The sequence below is a fragment of the Pseudopodoces humilis genome, chromosome 5, assembly GCF_049639895.1.
Source record: "Pseudopodoces humilis isolate 2021_Gansu_Grassland_sample_001 chromosome 5, ASM4963989v1, whole genome shotgun sequence".
In the NCBI taxonomy this organism is placed as follows: domain Eukaryota; kingdom Metazoa; phylum Chordata; class Aves; order Passeriformes; family Paridae; genus Pseudopodoces; species Pseudopodoces humilis.
In genome coordinates, this window is record NC_142204.1 from 17,545,268 (window position 1) to 17,569,289 (window position 24,022).

A 24,022-nucleotide genomic window follows, 5' to 3' on the forward strand; every position below is an offset into this window, starting at 1 on the left:
TAAAACAAGCCAGCTCTTTTTGATGCTGACAGAAGCAGCACAATTTACCAACTCTAAATTTTTCTGCTGCTTTCTTGTCCTCTGTTGCATCCATTACAGAGCATGATTACCTGCACATCTTGTGAAGACTATCCTACAAAATAGTCTTGCAATGCAGTTCACTTTCATTCACAACTCTCTAAAAGTATTTAAAGACAGGGGAAATATTTTGGAAATGTGTTACATCATTATGGCCCAAACAAAACAAACAAACAAATAAAAACTGTTGCAGAAGATAGAAATAATATTTTAATTAGAAATTAATACCTACAGCAACCCTTTCCCCACCTCATATTTTTTCAAACTCCTTTGTACTGCTATTAAAAAGAAGGTAGAAACCCACCGACTCTGAATGACACAGATACATACACAGAATTGATAGCCTGGGAAATAAAAAAGGCTTCAATTGGAACTGAAAGGCAGAAACACAATTTATTTTAAATTGCTTTAAGCTTAATTTAGAAACGGTTTCATTTCAGTCAGTTACAGATGCAAGCCTAACTTGTAAATTACAGCCAAAATTACTGTGACCACAAATATAACAGCGACTGCTGCAAACTAAGATTTTTACATTTGTTTGAGATGCCATCTCATTCCAGTTCCCGCTGACATTTAAATACTCCCATAAATCAGTGTGCATAGAGACAGAGAAGATAGGGGAGTTGCTGTTCATTTACTGTTGTTTGATGAGGGAAGGAGAACCAACATTGTCTATTTTGTCTCTTGGTAGTTGTGGTTCACAGCCCTCACAGAACAACCCAAATTACAGCCATGGCAGACCCTGTGTATCTCAGAGGGAAGGATGTACCTTTCAGGGATCCTGTTGGTCCATGGGTATCTATCTGCCCCCTTAATGCTGTTTGTTCCTGTAGGACAAGAAGCCTGCATATGTCCAAGATTCATATTTACATTATAATTATTACTGCATAACGAGGAAAAATAACACACCCAGCACTCTCCATCAAAGATACAATTAAACAAACCCTTAGTTCATAAGGGTTCATAAAAACAAAACCAATTAATTTATTGTGTTCATCTAACACCAGTATCCCAGCTCCAGCTAGTTCAGGAGGTGTTCCAGAGTTAAAAGTGAATTCTGCTGGGGACAATCCAGTGTGCAACCTTGTCTGGTGAGATGTTCCTTTTATAAATCTGACCTCTTGGTCTACATTCCTTTATTTCACCTTTTTGGATGTGATAAGGGAATTCAAACAGAGAAGCAAAGATCCTCCATGGATTTCATATGCAAACTGTGAGTTTTTAAGCCACTTTTAAGAACTCCTGTACTTAGACTCAGACTCAAACCATAGCTGAAGAGTAAAAGACTTCTGGAGGTCATCTGCATTTCAGCATCGAAGGCAAGCCAAGTTCAGAAACACAAATTTAGGCCTAACTATCCAGGACAAACAAGGAGCAATTCTTACCCTGTTTCCTATGGAGGTACTTGAAACATCTTGATGGCAAATTATGACCAAATCTGGCTGAAGGATATTGATTGCAAAGGTGATTAGTCTCTCCTACCAACTCTGTAAAACCAGGCAGCCAATGGTAGCTATCCCGATATTAAATTCCCCCCCAAAAAAAGCACCAAGAATATTAATTTTTCTTTTCAAAAAGTAATATGCAATAATTTCATGAAAACAGAGGGGTTTACATCTCATAAAATTAACAATAAAACCAAACTACAAACCGCACTGCGAAGACACCAGGTCATTTTTGACTCAGAAGGCAGAGCACAATGTACTGAGCCACCAGTGCTTCCAGTCTGCTGCCAAGTCCTCCCATCAAAACACCTTACAGTTCTGGGAATGCCATAATGAAGTCACTGTCAGAGTTGTGTGACTTGACACTATGAAGAACCAACTTCTTTGCCAGCATAATTCTCTTGATTTCAGGAGAGGTACTGCAGGAGAGAATTCAGATCATAATTCACAGTGCTGTCATGGAGTCCAATATTTTTATTGAAAAAAAGAACCTGAAAAAGTATTCATTGTAATTGGCTCTGCATACCTAGTGAAAACATAAAAATCACATTCTGTATTAGCACCAGTGGTTTTGGCTGCAGGCCATGACATGATCTTTTTAAAAATAAACTGACCACCAGAAGACATTTTGGGCATGAATATGTTAAAACACAAGATTCTAGTGTAATTACTATGGTTACCAGAGTAGAAATAGAACATGAATTTAAAAATCAATTCAGGGATGAATGCCCTCCCCATTACATACAACCTACCAAGGATACCTGCATTCTTGCATTGCCTAGTGGAAGCCCAGTACTCTAAACCCCTGAATCATGATTGACATTGTGAGATTCTCAGTAAGTCATCTTCACCATCATGACACTAGCTGTCAACTTCCTTAAAATGTCAGTTTTGTGTTCATTGAAGGAAGAAGGTTCTTTTTAGTCATAGTAAAAAATGTGGAGGCATAACTTACCCTTGGATGCCTAAATTTAAATTTCAGAGTCATTGCCATCTTTTTAGGCAGAGGTCTGGCAAAGGATAAAAAGAAAGTTCTGAAAGAAGTCTCTGAAGGCCTCTACAGTTCAGCTTCCTTGACATTTGGGAAAGAAGATGGACAGGAGGAGCCTTCAGACCTCGATGAGCCATGTGGACAGGAGGATCCGTGTCACACTGTTCCTTGCACTGTGCTCCCACCACTCAGAAGCCCATCTCCATGGCCAGATGCCACCCCTGCTGCCAAGGGGATGAGGAACAGCTGTTGAAGGACTGTGATGTGACAAAGCAACCAAATGCTTCATCCCACCTTTTTGGCCCCAGATGGCACATGGGTGAAGGCAGGGTTCAGATCCACCACCACCTCATACACCACATCTGGAAACAAGAGCCTACTTCTTGCAGCTGGAGCAGTTGGATCACCCTGGTCCAGCACAGCACAGCTGATTCTGTGTGTGCCATACATGAACTGGGTGAGAACAACCAGGAGATCAGTAGTTTGCTTTGCTTCTTTTCACCTTATTATAAATCTGGACAGTTGAAACCCACTACTAGTGAGAAGAGTCTTTAATCAAACAGGGGTCCATTGCATAAGAGCTTGATGTTACAACAAAAGATGCACAGACCAGTGAACCATCCAACAATTTGGTTTTGTGATTTTCCACCACTGCCTACACAAACAGAGCTAAAGGTTTGTGACAGCTGCTTGTGTTTCGATTATCTCTTTCAGGATCTCAAAGTTCAAAACCACATTCTAGAGAAGCAACTTGCAGAAGGAAATTATTTCCAGCAGCCCATCTACAGAAGAGGCCCCATTTTATTATTAATTACTGATATTGCCATAGAACCTAATTGTCCTAGCCAAGAATAGAGGCTCACTGTGTTCATTCAGTACAAACAGGAGGGCAAGGGCAGGCCTTGCCCCAAGGACCTCGCCCTCTACAAACTCCTGGTCCAAGCTCCACATTAACCACTGCCAGCTCTGCAAAAAGCCTCATCTAGTGCTCAACACACCCCATGAGATTTTAGCCAGCCTGAATTCCCAAAGAACTGCAAAAGTCACACCTCACAGATTTAAATGAAGATTTCCCACATATTCCCATTGTAAAGGTCATCCCACATGCTGGATCTCACTACAGTAATGCCTGTCACTTAATTTTTCCCCATGCAGCAATAGGAACAAGGGATACTTTGTGGGATGAGGCCACCCACAGACAGCAAGCAAGGAGAGGAGAGATGCATTCCTTGCAGGGAGAGGTGCCTGGAATTTGGTTTCTCCCACCAGCAGTGAACAGCTAGGTGTATGGAAAGAGCAAAGGAAAAACCAAGCATTTCAACCAGCTGCAGGGATTAGTAAATGCTGATGTGAAAATCTCAGTCTCAGCAGAGAAGAGTTGTGCTTCAGAAAGAGATAAGTGGGAAGGAGTAGGAAGACTGTAACAAATTGTGGGATGGCGGCCAGGAGCAGTCAGCTTCCAAAGGGGGGAACAGCAAAGCAGAAAGGGCAGCTCAGGGTGAGAGATGGGGACGTATTCTGGGGTCCCAGGTACTTTCCACGTGCTCTCGAACAGCAGAGTATGTGGCAGGGGGACCACAAAGGGACGGTACAGTCCACAGGGGACAAGGTGCTCTGATGAGGTGCTGATGATCTCTAAGGACAAGGGCTTTTGAAACATTGCCAAATAATGAACTGATAAACCAGAGAGTTTTATCTGAGTTTTTCATCCTCGTTTTTCCTTTAGTTTTGATTGTGATAAAGTAGCAAAACTACCACAACACCATTCCTAAATGGCCTTACTGGTCACCCTGGCACCAGAGGGAAACACTGCCAGTGCACACCCTGGTCAGTGAGCACAGGGCAGTTGATTGCTTTGGCTTTCTGGTTGACCAGCTTTTTTAAATGGAAGGATTTGGAAGATAAAGGATTGGGCTAAATCTGAGAAAAATCCGTGTTTTCCTTGTGAATTAGTCACAGATTTCCTTTGAAATTATGGCTGAACAACCTATCCCATCAAAGCTTCTGGACCTCTATTACTTATCTGTGAACTGCACTTACTATTCCTTAATACCAAATCCCTGACAAGGTCCCATTTCCAAAGTAAAATCTCTAATCTTCTATTTATACGCCTGCAACTCATTGTGCCAGGCATCGCAGAATCCCCAGGTGTTACTGTCATGCAATAAATAACAACTGATCCCATCCTGCTGAGACTCAGTGTGCCAAACTGCAGCTCATGGAACCAGCAGCGTTCTGAATTTTCAGGCTGTTTCTGCTTTCCCTGTGCTGTCACAGGGTAACAAAGAACTACACCTGCTAACTAACAAAACTACCTTTGAATAACTACAGCTGGCTTAAGTTGATGTTTTCACTACTCTGTGTGCAAGTGACACCTTTCAGACACACACAAGTAGTGGTTAATCATTCCAGCAGATTTTATTTCACCAGAGTCTCTTTGCAATAAAGACCCCAACCAATGTCAGTGCCCCTGGAGGGCTGGATGTGATACTCATCCCTCTGGCAGCAGCCAAGGTCATGCTGACTCACTCCCTCTGGCTTTTCCCTGCATCCATCCAGTGCCAGAGCTCTGGTAAGTGTTTGACTATTCATTACATTGTCACTTGCAAAGCTGCAACTCCTTTCTCCACAGACAGCACAAACCATTGGACTGCAGGCTCCTGAAAGTGTTGCTTATCAGATTCTGGATGCCTTTTCAAGGAGTGGATTACTTTCTGCTACAAAAATAACTGATGGCAGGAGAAGAATCTCTGGTACAAGGTTTTGGGGCAGAATTCAGAATTCAGGATCCCCTTTTCCAAACCTGCTTCTTCAGACTGGAAGATTTTAACAAGCACATCCTTGAGTAATGGCAACAGCAGCTCTCAGTACCCAGCCCAGCATCATCTCGGGGTACCTAATTCAAGCTCTCACTGGTTAAGAAACCAGGGGCCACATTTCAAGAAATATCTTGCAACTGAGATTATTATTATATTATTATTATTATAGAATAAAAAGTGAGCACAGTATGGTCTTCACCTGCAACTCTTCCTCTTATACCCAGGGAAAGGGTTATTTATACTCAAAAAAGTCTGATCTCAAGTGTCTTCCCATCAGTCTAATCTGCTACAAAAGCAAATTCAACAAACATAAAAACACAGGCATGATTCTGAGTCAGCCCAGGGAACTGCGAGTAAAGTACTTTTCAAACACAAGTGCTAAAACTATAATGAAGGTATCACTGCATTTTCTGTTCTTGCATAAACATCTCTCCACAAGCAAGTAGACAGAAAATACTTTAAATTACAAATAATGATGCAGCATTAAATAACTACAGCAAAAATATTTAAAGCCCAGACACTATCTGTGTATCACAACAATCACTCAGGTATGTGATCTGTAATTTCAAAGTATGTGGGCAAAAAGAAGTCATATAGTTTTTAATGCAAAGTTGCTCAGCCTGCTTAATAAAGCAAACCCAATGTTTCCCAATACAAACAAAATACAGATTTTGGGGACAAATTTCCAAATGTGATAATTCGCTTCTAATACTTTCACATGGATTTCATTGTGTGAATAGAAAGCATCTAAGAATCTACAGCATAACTGTAACATTAAATTCAGCACACTTGGAAAAAATGTAGTCCCTCAACTGTATTGTTCCAGATTTGCTACTACTTTTACACAGTTGAGCTTACAGGATCTTAAGTGAAAGTTTTGTTATTATCAGATGGCAACCATCAGCCTTTATCTGGCAGAGAAATTAAAAGCTTACCTAATGCCCAAGAAATGGAATTACCTAATGTCCAAAGTAATGTACTCCTAACAATGCCATGAGACTCCATCTCCTTTATTGGTATACACACACAATTATGTTCCATCTAATTTCTGTTTCTCTTCTCTAATGTTATTTATCATACACTTTATTTCCAGAGGAGTCCTTGGTACCATATCCTTACAATTTACTTTAAAATTTATTACCAAAGACCCAGATTTATGACCAAGATTTTATGGATTAGAAATTGATCTAGTGCACATTTTTAGCTTACTGCAGATAGAAGATCCATGTCAGCTGAACACTGTTTCCTTCAGATTTCTGCTGTGTTCTGTGTTTGGTTGTGGGGGTTTTTTCACCTTGTTCTTACACATTTGGGGCTGGTCAAGTGCATGCACATGAGCAGTCACAGCAGCTTAGCAGAGTTATGACAGCTCATTAAACTACAAGAACAAGATCACATGCTTGAAACACAATAATTATAATTATACAAGTTCTTCCTACTTTGGTGGGAAGAAATCTGAATTCTCAGGTTGTAACACATTTTATCATTTGCATCTTGATGATAGTTCTGTTTGACAGTGGGTGGTAGGCAGAGATTCAACAATAAATCATTTCCCCCTTTTATCTTTGACTTACCCATGGAGGCAGGACTTCACCATTGGTCTTCAAGTCATACTTGCTAGAAATTACCCTTAGGCACAACCCTGAATTGAGGGTATATTGTTAGAGATAGCACTCTTCACATAGAATGCTTAAATCCAACCTTTCCTAACTGTTTGTAGGTGGCAATTGCAAGCAGTTATCAAAGAAACAAAGGACAATGCAAATGTTCCCTTCAACTAAACTCAAGTGAGCTCTGCATGTTTGCCATTGCTGTGCAGTCACCTGGAACTACCCAGAACCATGCAAACTTTTAATGCTTTGTAAAACCTCTATGAGGAATTCAGGGTATGAGCAAAACTCTCCCTACTCACCTGAAAAAAAAAAAAAAAAGCCCCACAAGCTTGTCTTTATTAATACTATTTATTATAGGAGCTACAAGCTACTGAGAGCACTTAATAGAAAGAGTCACAGATTCAAGTTGGACAATACAGTTGTTGCTTACCCACCAAACCGAGAACCAGAGGCAATGACTACACAGATGCTTTAACCCAACTGTGAGCTCTCCATCTGCCTCCAGATCAAATGCTCCAGTTCTCTTAACACTCAAATGCCAAAAGGTTGAGAGTTCTACTTTCCTGAGCAGGGCCAGGATTCAGTGCAGTTTGGCATCCTGTACCTTGCCTTGTGGCTGTGAGTAGACAATACTCCAGTCCTGAGAAGACAAAATCCAAATCATGCTGTGTTCATGTTTGGCCAACAGCCAAGCTTTTGTAAATTAATTATTTCACCAAGCCACCTGTTCCCTTTGCCTGACCCAAATTCCTATCTTTATCCTTAAAAGCTTACTTCTGTCTTCCTATCTGAGCTTTACAACTACTAGGAGCAGAGTTTCCCCCTCTAAGTATCCAAAACAGAAGTTAAAATTGCAGCTGTTAGCAGCTTCCAGCTTCCCTCCGTGGGAATTAGTCATTAGCCAGTGATGACAAACATAACTTTGCAGTTCATTCTCAGTACACTGACATTTAAATCCATCCTGAGTGACTAAGGCATCCAAGGAAAGCCTTTTTGGTGCTAACAGAGTATAAATCAAATGCACAGCACTGCCCCTGCTACCTGTGAGCTCTGAGACATCACAGAATTAAAAACAAACAAACAAACACACACCAGAAAAACCCAAACCACCAGGAAGTGAAATTTATGTAATTCAGCTGGAATGTCCCCAGAGGTGGTTAACTGAAGTGAAAGGTGACCAGCTGATAAATGAGGATGTCTTTCATACTTCTTGGCAAAGCACAGTGTTGTCTCTATCACTGCTAGAGAACTACTCACTGATCAAAAGGTCTGAGTGCATTACCTAACCTCCCTGGACATCAGTTGTCTTGTCTGGGCTTAAACAAATTATTCCAGAAACCATACAATATTTTCTTTTTTTAAAAGGGGGGTTGAGTTTCCTAAGGCCTTATGGAAATGCATTCTTTCTATGCATCCACACAGCCAATCCAATTTTAAAGCTGCCCAAAAAGTGATTTTCCCAAGGATGATTTTAATGATGACGCTGCTACAAAGCATAGGGGACAAATCCTTGGTTGTTTCATTTTCAGTCCGTGCTAAAACAACATTTTGAAGTATTTCTAGGAATGCCTCATGTCCTTACAATATCTGAGAGTAGTATGGAAGGCCTAGTCTGCCAAAAATTGACAGATTCCTTATATTCACAAAATGACAAAAAGGCTCTTTAATATAAAAAATTCAGTTCAGCATCTCAGAAAGCAGCAAATGAACACTAAGTAAGATATAGGGCAAAGATTGAAAAAAAAAAAGTACAAGTACATAAACCATCATGAATAGGAGACAAACACTGTACAAGAATGAGAATGAGGCTGCAGACAGAGAGGAAGGAACCCCAAGAGAGATGAAGAAAATGGGGTTGGAGACATTTCAGTCTTAGTGAAAGCCTTTTGATTTCTCATAGGTCTGTCCCAAAACCATAGATTTAGGACAGTGGCCTGCTCCTTCTTTTAACTACCAAGTTAATTAAACTTTGACAGTGAAAGAAATTTAGAAATACAAATATTATAACCTCAGAATTACTTTTAATACTATCCTCTGCAGAGAAGTAGAAAACCCAACAAAACACTAATCTGCAACCTAGCTTAATTTCTAGATGCCTACTTCAGCTTTAGGCACCTGCCCTTGCTCAGGCACATTTTTCACCTTCTGACTAGTTCCAGCTAGTTCTATCTGTAGCTGGTCTGTCACTGCATTCACAGTACAGTACAAAAAATTGCTGGTTTCTCCTCATAATTATCTGCTGTGAGTGATGCAAGTGATAAAGGGACAAAGGGCACGTTCATGTCTCTACACACTATATCAGTTCCTCTAAATTGGGAAAATACTCTCTCTCCTCCCACATAAAATGAGTGTTTTGGATTTCTCAAGGAAATGAAGAAAGAAGAGGACTATGAAAGTCATGGAACAAATGTAAGACAGTTCAGCAGAAATGAATGTATGTTTTTCAGTCTCTGCCATTATAATTTAAAATCATCCCTCCCCCCCAAAAAAAAAAAAAAGTACAGTACAGAATTGTACTGAATTAAGCACTACCCCCTCAGGTATCAAAGTAAGAGGGAAGGGAAATAAAGCTGTAACAGAGGCAAAGCCCTACAATGCAGCAGAGACGCAAGGGAAGCAGAAGCAAGCGGTGATTTGGATTTTACTCTCATTGTCCAAATGGAGAAAACACTGATGCAAAAACATAAGGGAGAATGAAGTACTGAAGAAAAAACACATTCCATCTCAAGAAGAAATCTCTTCTAGAAGTACTCAATACAGCCAGAAAAACACATGATCTTGCATGTATTTTCCTCCAACTGCCAACTGCATAAGGTATATAAAAGTTGCCCAGGTGCAAATTCACTCTATCTGACTTTGAGAATGCTCCTCATTTTACCATGATGAATGCTCACAAATTACTGTTTTATGCCAAATCTTATTTTCTCCACCATTGTTTTGCCCCTCTTGCACTTTCCATAAAGCCAGGTGTTCGCCCTGAATCCTGCTGTGCACACAGACTGCACACACACAGCCTAAGGAAGAAAACGCACTAGGCAACACAGAAGGGAAGGAAAAGTATTTCACCTAAAGGAAGGTGAAAAGATGATAGCAATTTATTTCTTTTCTAATCCACTACAAAAAGGCCTAATTCCAAACAGGTGTGGACCTTCAGATTAAAATCTCTCCCGTGACCCCTAATTTTACATTTGTAAGCCTTACACAGGAAGTAGTTCATAATATTAATGTCTGGCTCACCCATTAACACCTCAGTCAGTCATATCAGATTTGATTAAAGATTAGATTAGATTGGTAGATTAATTCAGTATTTCCTAGCAAATCTATGGAAAATTTACTTTTCCATGACATAAAATCCAGTTGTAACTTCCATTTATCTCCGAGGAGTTCCATCCAGATGACTGATGCAATCAGAATTGCTCAGATTAGAAAGAGATTTATTTGATGAAAAACTAAAATGAAGAAAATAATTTAACAATTGGAAGAAAACAAACTGAAGTCTGTTCAGATTTATTTTGTGAATATGTGAGCCCCCAATGCTGAAAGCTGACCATCCCTGCTAAAGGGCTGGCTATTATAGGAGGACTAATACTGCATGTTCATCTGTACTGGCTGCTAAGGATACAACACAATTTCTGAGAGCAACTGGGAATACAGGTCCCTGGGAAAAAAACCAAAAGGTTCATCTACATTTTTCTTTCCTTGCTGCCAAAGCTCCAACAATAGTCCTAAGTTCCTCTAACATGATTCCAGCTGCTTATGTTTTCTGAAGGCTAATGCACAGGATTCATTTCCTCTTGGAGGAAGCAATCCTTATGCAATTTGATGAGCATCTCTCATAACATCGGTACAGCAGCTCATCCTGTCCCCCTCTTCCCTCTACATTCATTCCTCTCCTCGTGCTGACTTTTAGCTAAAGTAAAACAGTTCACTGGGAGGTATTGTGAATCAGATGATGAAACCAATCTGGGTTACAGACAGCAACAGCCCCTCCTCGGTTATTTTTAACTGAGGTTAGTTTCCTACCCTGCTGTGACAGTATGAACAGTTGCTAGCTGAGAGCCTGAACAGGGGCAGGAATGGCAGAGGGAGATGTAGGATTGTCTTGCTGAGAGATGAGCACATCAAACTCCGCCCTTAGTAACCCCAGGTCACTGCAGACTTAATAACAAGCAAGAGAAAATGAAATTCAAGCACGAAGTGAGGCTGTGGGCCTGCTGACAGTCACTGTTTCCAGGCAGGACATTACTGTGTATAGGGTAACTCACAGCAACCCAGCACCAAATTTAACTACACACAGTGGGCATCCTTAAGAGGCTCTGCACTGCTCAAGGCCCCTGGCTGTCTGCCCCCTTTCTCCCCCAGTGCAACCTCCTCTCCCAGCAGGACCAGCTCTGCACTCAGACCAGGTTCCTGAGGGCTGTACCCAGTTGTGGCTTGAAAAGTTCCACGGAAAGGGACTGCACAACCTCTCTGGGCAACCTGTGGGACTGCCCGTGCTCACAGGGAAACAGATCTACTTTAAATTCAGTCTGAACCTCTGTAGTTTCAATTTATGTCACTTATCTCTGGTCTTCCCGCCCTGCACAGAACCACAGAACAGCTGTGGAAGGGACAGCTGGAAGTCAGCTAGTTCAACCTCCCTTCCTCGAGGGAAGGAGATTCCACAACCATTCGAGGCAACCTCTCGCAGTGCTCGGTCACCTGCACAGTAAAGAAGGCCTCCCTCATGTTAAGACAGAACTTGCTGTGCAACAATTTCTGCCCATTTCCTCTTGCCCTATTGCTCAGCACCACCAGGAAGAGCCTGGCCCATCCTCTTGACACCCTCCCTTTAGGTACTATTGACACCGATAAGGTCCCCTCTCATTTGTCTGTTCTCACGGCTGAACAGACCCAGCTCCCTCAGCCTGTCCTTGTAAGAGAGATGCTCCTGTCCCTTCATCTTCATCACCCTCTCCTGGGCCCACTCCAGGAGCTCTGTCTGTCTTGTCTTGAGGATCCCAGAACTGGACACTGCGCTCCAGATGTGCCTCACCAGGACTGAGTAGAGGGGCAGGATCCCCTCCCTGCTGGCCATGCTCTTCCCAATGCACCCCAGGACAGCACTGGCCTTCTTTGCCACAAGGACACTTTTCTGGCTCATGGACAGCCTGCTGTCCAGCAGGACCCCCAGCTCCTTCCCTACAGAGCTGCTTCCCAGCAGGTCAGCACCCAGCCAGGTGCATGGGGTTATCCCTCCCCATGATCCTTCACTTGCCTTTTCTAAATTTCAGAAGGTTCCCTTGCACCCATCTTTCCCATCTCTGTTGAGGTCCTTCTGAAGGGCTCACAGCCCTCTGGGGGTTCGGCCACTCCTCCCAGCTTTGTGTCAGCACTGAACTTGCTGAGGAGGCATCTGCCCCTTCATCCAAGTCACAAATAAGTTAAAACAATACTGGACCCAGTATGAACCCTTGGGGGACACCACTAGTGACAGGCCTCCAACCAGAGGTAGAGGGCACTTCTGCAAAAAGCCTGGCTCTGACATCTCAATACACTTTCTGTGTATGGACAGGCTGATGCTGCCTCACAGCCCTCTCCTTTCCAGGCTGAACAAGCTCAGTCCCCCTCACAGGGCAAGTGCTTCAGCTCTTGACCATCTTGGTGGTTCTTTGCTGAATGCAGTCCAGTTTATCCATGCCTTTCTTGTATTAAGGGAGCCCAAACTGGATGCTGTTTTCTAGATGTGGTTTAACAACTGCCAGTTTGAAAGTGATAATCACTTCTCTGAATTTACCAGCTTTGCTTCTGCTGCTAAAGGTCCAGGATGCTGTTAAAATTCCCAGTGTCAGGACACATCACTATCCAACATTCAGCTTACTGTCCTCGAGGATTCCCAAATCCTTTGCCACAGGCCTGACCCCCAGTCAGTCAGTCAGTCAGTCAGTCCCCAGCCTGTAATAACTGCATGGCCTCATCTCTGAGCTGGGTGTTGGACAGTATGGCCCTTCTGAGTGACACAACACGAGCAGGTGCCAAGGACGTGAGATGTGGTGAGATCAGGATGAGATGCCTCATCCAACACAAGCCCACAGACGCTGTCACTGGAAGGAGGTGTAAAGATATACTGAGATGGCATCAGTTCACAGCTCCCAAGCTCTGTATTTGGAACACATTCAGCTCTGGGGAGAATTTAGAACATCTCAGTGGTATTTATGAGCCGCTTCACACTTTCCTAAGCATCCTGGGATGTAGACAGGTGTATATAAGAATGCACATTTAAGAGGGCTGTATTTGGGATATTTTTTGGGAGGAGTCTCCCCCTCTTACAACTTTTTTGGATCCAGAGAAATCCCACCAAAAGTACACTTCAAAGATGGAAGAGGCATAAGTGATTCAAGTAGCAGGAGGGCGAGAGATTTTGGAGAACAGTGGGGGAGCTGGAGGGGCAGCGTCACTTCAGAAGAGAGGAGAGATGGAGATTGAGTCACCTGTGCTGAAACAGCGCAAGGAAGAGCAGAACAAAAAAGAAGTTGCCAGAGCGACCTTCAGCTCTACTCATAAAAATCCTTTCAGACACAGACCAAGAATTACTTCTGGAAGCCCTATTAGTAAACTGAGTAAACACTTCATAATCATTTATACAACATTTCTGTGAGGTAAAGAAAACAAACACCTACCAAGGACAGGGCTACTCACCACTAGCCTGGTTTCCAATCATTTACCATGAATAACTTGCTTTTAAGTAAAGCAAGCACCAAACTGCCTGGAAATCAGCCAGCGCCATGTGCAACCTAGCAGAAGAGTTTGTCTCCATAGAATGAAATACATAAAAGCCAAGAAGCCATGTGAGATATTGCCTAAATTAGTCAGTCAGAGAGGGAGTCAAGGAGAGGAACACCTGCCACATTCATTATTTGATTCCCAAAGAGAAACCTCTGCTAGGATTTCCCAGGTCTAACTCTTGCAGAGTTGGACACCAAAGCCTTCCATCCCCATTTAATCACGAGCAGATGTGACTGATCTTTCCCTGCTTTAAAAACTTTATTGACCACCAGTGCCCAGCAGCTGATCAGAGAATCATGGAATGGCTGAGGATGGAATGGACTCCCATGCTAAAGCAGGGACTGCTACAGCAAACAGGCAAGAAGATCAATATGAAGCCATTTTACACTTCCATTAAAATACATAGAACTAACAATGCACATTATTCTTACAGCAAACGCAATGTGAACATGTAAGACCAGATACAATAAAACCACTGGAAGATGTTTTACAGAGAATATGATGGTAATTAAACTCCTAAGTCAGCAAGACAATGAAAACAAGCTACCTTCAATCCCATGGCTAATAGCAACAAGTCCTAGTCTTTGAATCTTTATGAACTGCAGGTTAAAAGGCACATCAGCTAAAGTAACATTCTGAACGGGGCCCTAAAACTATAGTGTTTCACCAAAGATCCAAAATTCTACTAAATTGAGATGAAATTGATTGGAGAAACAAAATTTTCAGACTGAAAAAAACCCAAACAACCCAAATCCTATGAAAATTAATTAAATTTTAAATAACAATAGTGATTTTGCAACATAAATTTATCTCATGGCCCAAAACATCAAAATCTTGGGCTAAACAGAGACCTCTGAACATAGCAGAAGAAACATCAGGGGTTACTAAAACAATTCATATTGCAAGGTGGATAGCATCTATTCTGTACACAAGTATTAATATTTAATGTAATATATTATAATTTGCTTTTATTTCAACATCCTATAATGGGTTTAGTTTCCCATTTCACTCTCCAATGATGGAAATTATTATATAGCTGAGGTATGGCCATTTATTTGGAAAAGGACTGCTGAAGTCCACTGGAGTTTTGGATAGCCAGGGAGGATGGGAGAAGACTTCAGATCCCAGTCTGCCAAACCATGGCTGAGTAGTTAAAGACAGGCAGTTTTTCAACTGACTAGTAAATACAAAGAAGTCCTAACAACAGAACACAAGAAATCAACAATAAAACTGTTCAAAAATTAAGACTTGCCTCAAAAAAATGTTGACCCCAGTAACTGAATCTGTTGAGAAAAGATCTGCAGAAGGAAAGGCAATTGTCCTAACACAATCCTGGCCACCCTCTTGCACCTCCTATTCTTTGGGAATGGACAAACTACTTATTCTAGCACAAACCTGAAGCCTATGCCCCAATAGGGCTTCAAAGAGGATAGAAATGCAGTGAAGTAAGAGCAAAGCAGATTCCTGTTAGTCAGTCAGTCTTGGCATCTGATGTCCTACCATTGGGTAGCACGTTCTTGCAAGGGCCTGCCGGAGAAAGAACACAAAAAGCCTCCTCCACACATTTTGGATGGTGCTTTACTAGAACAAAAATGTGTCTTTGGACTTCTCTGCCCCCTTAAGAGCTTTCAGGCAGAACCCTACAGCTCCATGTCTACACTCCACAGGACAATTTGCCTGAACCACCTGAATTCCGTCTCACTGGTGTTGACAGAGGCACCATTTGCTTGTATCTCACCATTACAGGTCTGACTTGTGCTGAGGGAACTGTCATAATGGAGGTGCTGACACAGACCTATTAGAAAACAGATTACAGCAACAGGAAGGGCTAAGAGAAAATTCTCCTTCACAGGGTGCATATGCAGTAACAATCAGCTTCTGCTAGGTTAAAAGCAAGAAAAGTTAAAAGCAAGAAAACAATTGCTTGCAGCCTAGGTGGGGGATGGAAATTCCCTACCTGCTGCTAAGGAGAACTCTGGAATTGAGAGCCCTACGTCTGGACTGGGAACTGGAGAAGCTCCACTCTTGCTTGGTATCAGGCAAGCTACGGGATTTCTTCTGTTCCTCCCTCTGTGAATATTCCCTCAGAATCCACGCTGTGGCTGGCACAGCATGAAGGCACGGCCCCAAGGGAGATACTCTGGGCTGCACAGCATGCAATCCCACTGACTTCAAGGGGAGGTAAACAGGAAGAGAGTTTGTGCCCATCTTTAATTTCAATTAATTGCACTGACTAATCCCTCTAGTTTCATAATTTCAACTTGATTCCTTGCACTATCTCTTCTGTGGCCATGTGCACCCATGTGTCATCCTGGCTTGTCATCAGTCTTCTTTCACACATGATTATGGTGGGATAACAGCTAGCTGTAGCTTTGCTTATTTCCTTCTTCATCTTCTTTTTTTTTTTTTTTTTTCCCTAGAAACTGCACTGCACTCTCCCCTCTTAAATCTGTTCCTCTATTACTGTCAGGTCATTTCAGACAGCACAGCCTTCATGCCACTGCCAAGTTATGTACCTCTATCCCTCACTCTGTGATTATTAGTTTCAAAAGTCCTGAGCCTACTCCATAGACCCAGGGGGGCAGGGAAGCAGAGATCAAGTTTAAGGAGATCAATAGGTTTTTCTGAAAAACAGCTTTATTCTTCATATTTAAAATATAATGTTCTCAACTCTTCTGGACACTGAACCAAGTCTGTAGAATAACTCATTTACCTGCAAGTAAAATGAAACCTTTATTTTATTAAAAATACTTCTAAAAGGGCATCAATTAGTATTCTAAAGAATATACACATAAATAATCTAAGCTTTTTAAGTGGATTCCCTCCATATGGAATATGTTCATGGTTTCTAATAGAAATGTCAATAATTCTAACAGAATTTCTGCATATTCTATATAGCAGGGTTGGGTTTTTTTATTATTTGTTTAGGGTTTATAATTTGTTTTGGGGTTTTTTGTAGAGCAAAAAGATACATTCAAAATTTGAGAGAATATCTGTTTGATGCTTTACCTTCTGTTTACACAACCTCGTCAGTGACATTCTGAGATGGTACAAAAGCAGCACGAAGTGCAGAGCTGTGGGTGCTGCATACGTGTGCGCACACAGCCCTTCCCTGGCTCCCACGTACGTGCACTGTTACCAGCCTCAAGTTACTTCCCTTAAGGATGAACATAGGGAGGATGATGATTTTTCGGAGTCATGTTTAGCAGAGCTGAAAGGTAAGGTGTAACACCCCTCTACTTCATTACTTCATACTTTGAGTGTTACAAAAACACCTTTGAAAGATAACCCCAAATCACCCCTCCAATCAAATATTTCACCCTTTCAGCATGACGCAGAAGTTTAATTTCCACTCATGGGTGACCTCGAGACTGTTGTATACCCACCCCCCCACACACAGTGGCAGCGATTCCCCTCACTGGCAGAATAAAGCGGGTCTATAAATAACTTCAAAAGGAATTGTCTCTCTCCTCACGCACTGCAGACAGCTGTTTACAGAGATCCCGACTCCTTATGCACTGCGTTGGCCCGGCTCTCATCCCACTGTTTCCTTTGCTCTTCCTAAAAAAGCCTCGGGCGATGCGGTGCAGGTAGGACCGGGGGGAACCCTCCACTGCCGCAAACGCCCGCTCCCACAACTTGAGGCTGCCGGCGACAGGAGCCGGAGCGCGACCCGGGGGAAATTTCTCAGGGCAAGGGGGTTGCGATCTCGTGTAATCCGTCCTTAAGCTCCGCGGTCCCGGCTGATCCTCGGCCCCGGGAAAGCCCTCCTCCCCACCCCCGGAGCCCGCAGCCGCTCCGGGGCCGGCGCATCGCATCCCCGCTCGCCCGGCTGTGCAGGGGCAGGCGCGGGGCCGGGCACGGGCGCGCGGGGGGCGCCCCGCACCTGCCCGCAGCCCCCGGCGGCGGGGCCAGACAAAAGCCCGGGCTGGCTCACCTCCTTCAGCTGCTCCAGCTCCTGCTTGAGGCCGTCATACTCCGCCTCCAGCTCATCGTACTGCTGCTTGAGGGTGAGCTTCTCCTCCAGCACCACCAGCCCATACTCCGCCGCCTGGATCTTCTCGTGGGTCGTCTCGGAGAGCTCCCGGGTCAGCCGCTCGATCTCGCTCTTGTAGTGGTCTGCGCCCTGCAGCACCTCCTCCGCAGCCATAGCCCCGCCGGCACTGCCGCGCCGCCGAGCAGGCGGCCAGGGGGCGGGCGCGGCCGAGGGGCGGCTCCGGCACGGCCGGCCCGGGGCCGGGGCACCGGGCCGCCTGCGGCAGCCGCCGCCGAGCGCGGTCCGCCCCGCCGCGGCCGCGGCCCCTCCCTTCCCCGCGGCCCGCCGGGGACGCGGCGAGGCCGCCCTCGCCCCCCCGGGCCCTGCGGCGGCCCCGGCGGCGGGGGCGCCCGGGCTGGCGAGCGGGCGGGCGAGCCCCGCTGCCCGGGGAGGCGGCGGCGCGCTGGCGGCCGGGGCGGCGAGCGGGGCGGCCGGGAGCGCGCCTTGGTGCGGCGGCCCCCGCGGAGTTGCTGCTGCTGGCGCCCGCCTCCTCCCGCGGCGCCGGCACCGCCGCCTCCCCTGCACACGGTCCCTCCCCTGCGCTCTTTAAGATGACAGCGCGCTCGGCTCTGGCGTTGCCGCCGGGCGGGAGGGGAGGCGGCGGCGGGGCTGCCCGAGCGGTGCGGGGCGGTGCGGAGCCGGCCGGGCTGGCGGCGCTGGGGGGGCTGCCCCCGCCCGGGCCCCCTCCCTGCCGGTCCCCTCCCGCCCCTCCGCCGCCGTGTCAGCGCAGCCCGGTGGTGCTCAGCGTGCTGCAGCCATGGCCGCAGCGGCGGAAAGGGAGATGCAGCCCAGCAAACTGCGGGAGCGCGGCCGCAAGTAGTGCCCTGCTATTTCGGGAAACTGGGAAAGCTGAGTTACCTGCTCTCTTCCCTGTCCCCGGTGAATTGAGCGCGTTTGGGTACGGTCAAGGCAACCTGAACGCGAAACAGCAGCGGGGTCGGGGCGTTGGGCTAGGGCTGCTCTTCCATCACCATTAGCACAAGGTCTCGGTGCCACTGATTAGACAGCAGGACAAAACTGATTCAGCTCAGATGCGGTGACACCATTGTTTATCTGTCAAATTAACCGGAGGACCTGATGCATAGATTATGTCAGTTTTATGCTGGCTTTATGCTGGCTGCAGAAAGACAGATGCTACTTGTCCAGCATAAAATTGGAGAATTGGAGTGGTGCAGACAGACAGTAACTGATCTTTTACAAAGCCTGCCAGTAAAAAGTTAACACACCAGATTAGGCGCATTTTACATATTTGAGCTGGAAGAGTGAGTTCATCCTGGATCAATGTCATAGCCTTTTTTTTTTTTTTTTTGTACTCGGAGTCTTAAACTCCAATTCACTGTTTCTTCAAACTGTGACCTGCAAATAGACTTGAATTGATATTTGTCAAGTTTTGTTCTAAGTACTAGCAGGACCTGTTTTTCACGTTTTACAGACTTTTTTTTTATTATTATTTTTAAATTTACTCCTTTAAAGGTTGACAGTTGAGTTAGAATTTCCAAACGGAGGTGTTTGTTTTAAATAGAAAGTCACCTGTAAGAAGATGGATGTCACTGCCCACCAATGCAGCACTGTATTGGAAATCAAAGACATAGATTCCCTTTCTTGCTGACCTGATAATGTGGTTTCAAACAAGCCACATCCCCTTTCTACCATGGCTTCCCCATGACTAAGAAATAGGCAAAAATGATAAGAGTACTCTTACAGCAAAGTTCTTTGAGATCTGCAAATGGAAGCACTAACACTAGTAATACAATATATGTATACAGTATATGGCATATATCAATTTTATAAATGTATGTGTATCCATACATAACTAATACATTGTAATCCAGCCTGCACAAACCCTTCTCATTGCCTAGAAAGCACACGTGGAAGAAGCAAGCAAAGTAATGGAATCTCTGTTAATTTTTAGCTTGAAAACCACTTCCAAAATGAAAATTCTTAATAAATTCTACTATAGAAGCAAGTGTGAATATTAATAGGAAAGAAACAAGTGTGAATATTAGTAGGTGAGAAGACTGAGTGGCTCTCATCGATGACTGAATGTCAAAAGAGAGGAAAATGCCAGTATCTCAACTGTGATTCCCATAATACATCTAACCTCAACATCCTTTTCTTAAAAGACAATGAGAAATTCCACAAATCAGAAGGGGAAAAAAAAGCCCAAAATTCAAAGGAGAAGCAAAATGTCATCTCAAAAGCTTTTGCAAGTTTTAGTCTAGTCTTTCTCAACTTTGCACCTAGGCCACTGTGCAAGGAAATGTTTATTGAGCAAGGGAATGGATCAGAAAACAAACATCTTTGAGACCAGTGCTAAAATTGAGTGGTTGGGTCAAGGATAGTGTGGAAACTGGCTGAAGCAACATGATGCCTACAGCTAATCAAGCCTTGGTGTAACTCAACATCATTTGGTTGACAATCTCACTCACAAGCCAAGGGCAGCCTCAGCACACATCTGAACATCTGCACCCCAGAAGGGAAATCTGGTGTTTTACAATGTGCCAGTTTTTCTGCAGCACCTCCAGAGAAAGTGCAGTGTGAAGGGCAGGTGTGGTGCCCCGTGCAGCAGTGCACACTGACTGTGAGGTCCTCAAGCTATTCTGAATTGAAAACACCAAGATGCCCATGATTTGCTGTGCCTAGTGCCCTCTTGTTGTCACCTAAATGCAAGCAATATCAAACCTGGCTTCTTTGGTGATATTTGTCTTTGTTTTAAAAATTTACTTCTTTAAAAGACTTCTATGAAAAGTCCCCAGTTGTCAGGGGACTTTTGTTGTCAGTTGTCAGTCCCTCTGCGCTGACTACACCTGGGCTGGGCAGCACACACATGGATACATTCAGACATACATATTTAATTGAGTGAATTCCACCTTTCACTTCTCTTTTCTTAAGCCTAAAAACCAGCACCTACATTCTGTTGTCAAGATCTTCCATCTGTATTTCTAGTGAACTACTAAGGTCACTGATGGATCTGAAAAATACTCAAGTTCCTTTCCCTGTTATCAGGAGCTCTGGTTTTGCCTCATTCCAGACTCTGTGGAGATGAGAAAAGATGGATGACCTTACAATATAAATAGCATCTAAGTTTTAGCCAAAGTCTTCATTAAAGAAGGAGCTGCTGCAGCATGACCCAAAGGTGGTCGTTCCCTAGAGATTACCTCATAGCAGAGGCAGTAGGTCCTCCTTTGATGGAGATCTCTGGAATGCCTATGATAAACTATGGATTCAAGTTACTGTATAGTGGTGCCAGCAAAGCTCTGGTCTCAGTCACAGTTCTGGTACTTTTAGGAGCCCACTTATCAGCACAGACAGCCCTAAAACAATGATATTGGCATTTTAAATAATTCCACTGCCCTGGTGTGATCACCTAACATTGGTTTAAGTCCTGCTACAATGCTTTTATGTTTTCTGCCTCCTCAAGCTCAAAAAAGCATGCCCTGGTCTTATTAAAGGTTGGCATATCACCCTGCATTGCTGTCTCTTCTTCATTTTGCCCTGTGCACCACCTTCACATGAGCATTTCAACCAATTTCATCTACAGGTCATTCCACATACCTTCATAGAACAAGCTTCATTCTGATTGCATCCATTTCATGGGCATGAAACTGAATTCCTTTGAATTCCTGATGTGTGATACTAGTGGATTCCTAAACTAAGGATAATAGGTTCCAGTACTGATTACACATTTTTTAAAACAAACAGATATTCAAGGACAGCGAAAACGATACAATTCAAATCTTACACAAGAGATTCTTTAAATTTCAGATCACTTAAGGAGCATTTAATGACCTATATGAAATGAATTATTGGTTCTTAGTGCCTTAGTGACAATGCAGCTATAAAAGCAGCCCATACTGTATGGCAGAAGGTTGAATCTGCACCTACAGCATGCACAGACATCCCTGTGAGTCCATTTGTATGGAGCATCTCAGAGCACCAGAGCCCAAATCTAAGTAACTGCTAATTAGCAGTGTTTGGCAGGCTCACCAGAGTGGCCAAAGGGAGGAAAAAACAAATAAGAAAAAGAAAGGTATGAGGACCAATCTGTCATTGTTAATGAAAATGGCATTGATTTCCTGAAAGGGAAAAGAAGGGGAAAGCACTGAGGGAAGGCTCAATGGGAACTGTGCTGGGTCTGGTCTGGAAATAAACAAGTGGCTGTTAGACTGCCAAAGCTTCATCTTTCTCGAGTGCTGGATACCAGCACCATCTTTGTAATGAATGGCCAGCTTAGAGAAAAAAGGGAGACACTGGGAACAAAATGAAATTTAAAAAGATATTTCGAGATCCTAGTCCAATAGAAATGGTAATAGGTTTTAAGAAAATTAGTTTATGGAGAATGTTAAGAGAAACTAAACACAGGAGCTAATAAACAATAAGGCATGTAATGATGTTTCTCTGATTAATGAGTGTCAGTATTCAGAAGAAAGGCTTTCAAACAGCAGTGTCCTTATGTGAGTCCTCTGTGAACTGCCTTTAAAGATCTGCAAAGGTAAATAATTTTAATTTTCTTTAAGCCTATTATCAGATGGACTTAAATGTCAGGATAATAAACTAAATACAGGAAACCATAATTTCACCAGAATAATTTTGGGCTTCAAAAAGCTGGAGGTTGAAAACCACTTGTGTAGAACATATGGAACCTGAAAGGAAAATGGAGTAAAACAGAACACTTTGACAAGGAAATCAGGGAAAAGGGTTGCACAAAAATGGCAGGATGTTTTGTGTGTAGTGAGCAAGGGCTAGAGAATCAAAAATGAGTTTTACAAGAAAACTACAAAAAATTAAGGACATTTAGAAAATACAGTCAGCAATAACTAAGCTGCCAACTGATACTTGCATACAGAAAAGCTACAGACGAGCAAAAAATGTGAATTTTAACTGTTATACTGAATAATATAATTTCAGCCTGAAAGGATGTTGTTTTCTGCGAGTGTTGCACTGGGTATTGGTACAGCTCCACAAATGTAAGCTGAGTCTTTTAATTGATAGCATTGCTCCAAGGCTTGAGATCCAGGACACTGCTCTTCCACTCTATGCAGAGACTCAGAACACAAATAAAAAATGGTTGAAAGGAGCACAAAAAGGATTATTATACCTATTTAAACTACTGTTCGCTTTCCTATGACACAAGGGAGACCTGCCCATTAAGAATCCTTTGTCCAAACAACTTGCCAGCAATTTAGCCTACATAAATCAGTGTCACAGTGTTCCTTACTGAACAGATGTAAACCTGAGAGGAGAAGGGAGAACATGGTTTATCTCAGATATACAGCAGAAATGCTCTAAAAATGGCAAGTGTCTCGGGGCCTGCCTGCTGGCCTGAGGTGGGGAAAGCACCTGTGGGGATGACCAAGGGAGTTTTCTGTCTGGAACACCTGGTTCCTCCACAGAGCAGAGGCTTTTTGCTCCAGCAGAGGTGCCCAAAGCCTCTGACAGCTGCTTACACCCCCAGCCAGATACTGTCCTCAAAGGACAATGCCCTCTTGGCAGTTCTATTCTGGCACTTTTCAAACCCTCTGTTTTGTTGTGTTTTTTCCAGACCCTCACAAATCAATTTCTCTGTCATCTTTAGTGTGTTTCTGGGAAGTGCAGTGAGGTTATACATTGTTTCTCCACTCTCCTTCTTCCTTTTATGTCAAGTCACCACCAGCATCTTTGGAGTGAGTGGATGTGCAGAGCTGCTCAGTTCCTGTGCTTCCTTCTACCACCACAGCATGGGCAAAAGCAGCTGGCAAAACCAGAACAATAGGTAGATCCCACATTTGAAATGTGGTCTGACTATAAGATAAGAATCAGACTGCAGGTTATGATCCCATTTTGACTAGCTTTTCTCCTCAGAAGTCATTAGTGTGAGAGAACAAATATCTATATAATGTCTTCTGTCTTGAAATTGAAAGCAAAGAATCTGCAGTGCACCTATTAAATATAGCTTCAAAAAGCACTTATTTCTGCTAAAGCCTTACATTCCTTATCGTGCATCAATGACTAAAAACATTTACAGACAGTGATCACTGAGAGACAAACTGAGATTTTTATGTGGAATCTAATTGTAATGCTGTGTTGATAATGTGAGGAAAATTTGATTCAGATACTAAAAAAAAGCATATGATTTAGTGATTTTTTTCAAGAGCTCTAAGCTAGTATTTCAGCACTCAGCTTCTAAACACACATTACAATGAATGCAAAACACACAGCACAAAGTAAATTACATTACATTTCTATTAAGTGAGAGGCATTTGGGAAAGATGCCAGGTTTATGATACTATCCTATA

The 24,022-nt window shown here is 43.5% G+C and overlaps 1 protein-coding gene across 8 annotated transcripts in view; it reads right to left on the bottom strand.

Moving 5' to 3' along the window:
• Positions 1-17,861, bottom strand: part of BICD1 (BICD cargo adaptor 1) — a 166,730-nt gene extending 148,869 nt beyond the window's left edge. For all 8 annotated transcript variants that reach the window (XM_088055076.1, XM_088055075.1, XM_088055083.1 and 5 more), the window contains exon 1: positions 17,649-17,861. In XM_088055076.1, the coding sequence (XP_087911202.1) occupies positions 17,649-17,861 (213 nt within the window). The remainder of the gene's footprint in view (positions 1-17,648) is intronic.
• Between the last annotated feature and the right edge of the window lie 6,161 nt (positions 17,862-24,022).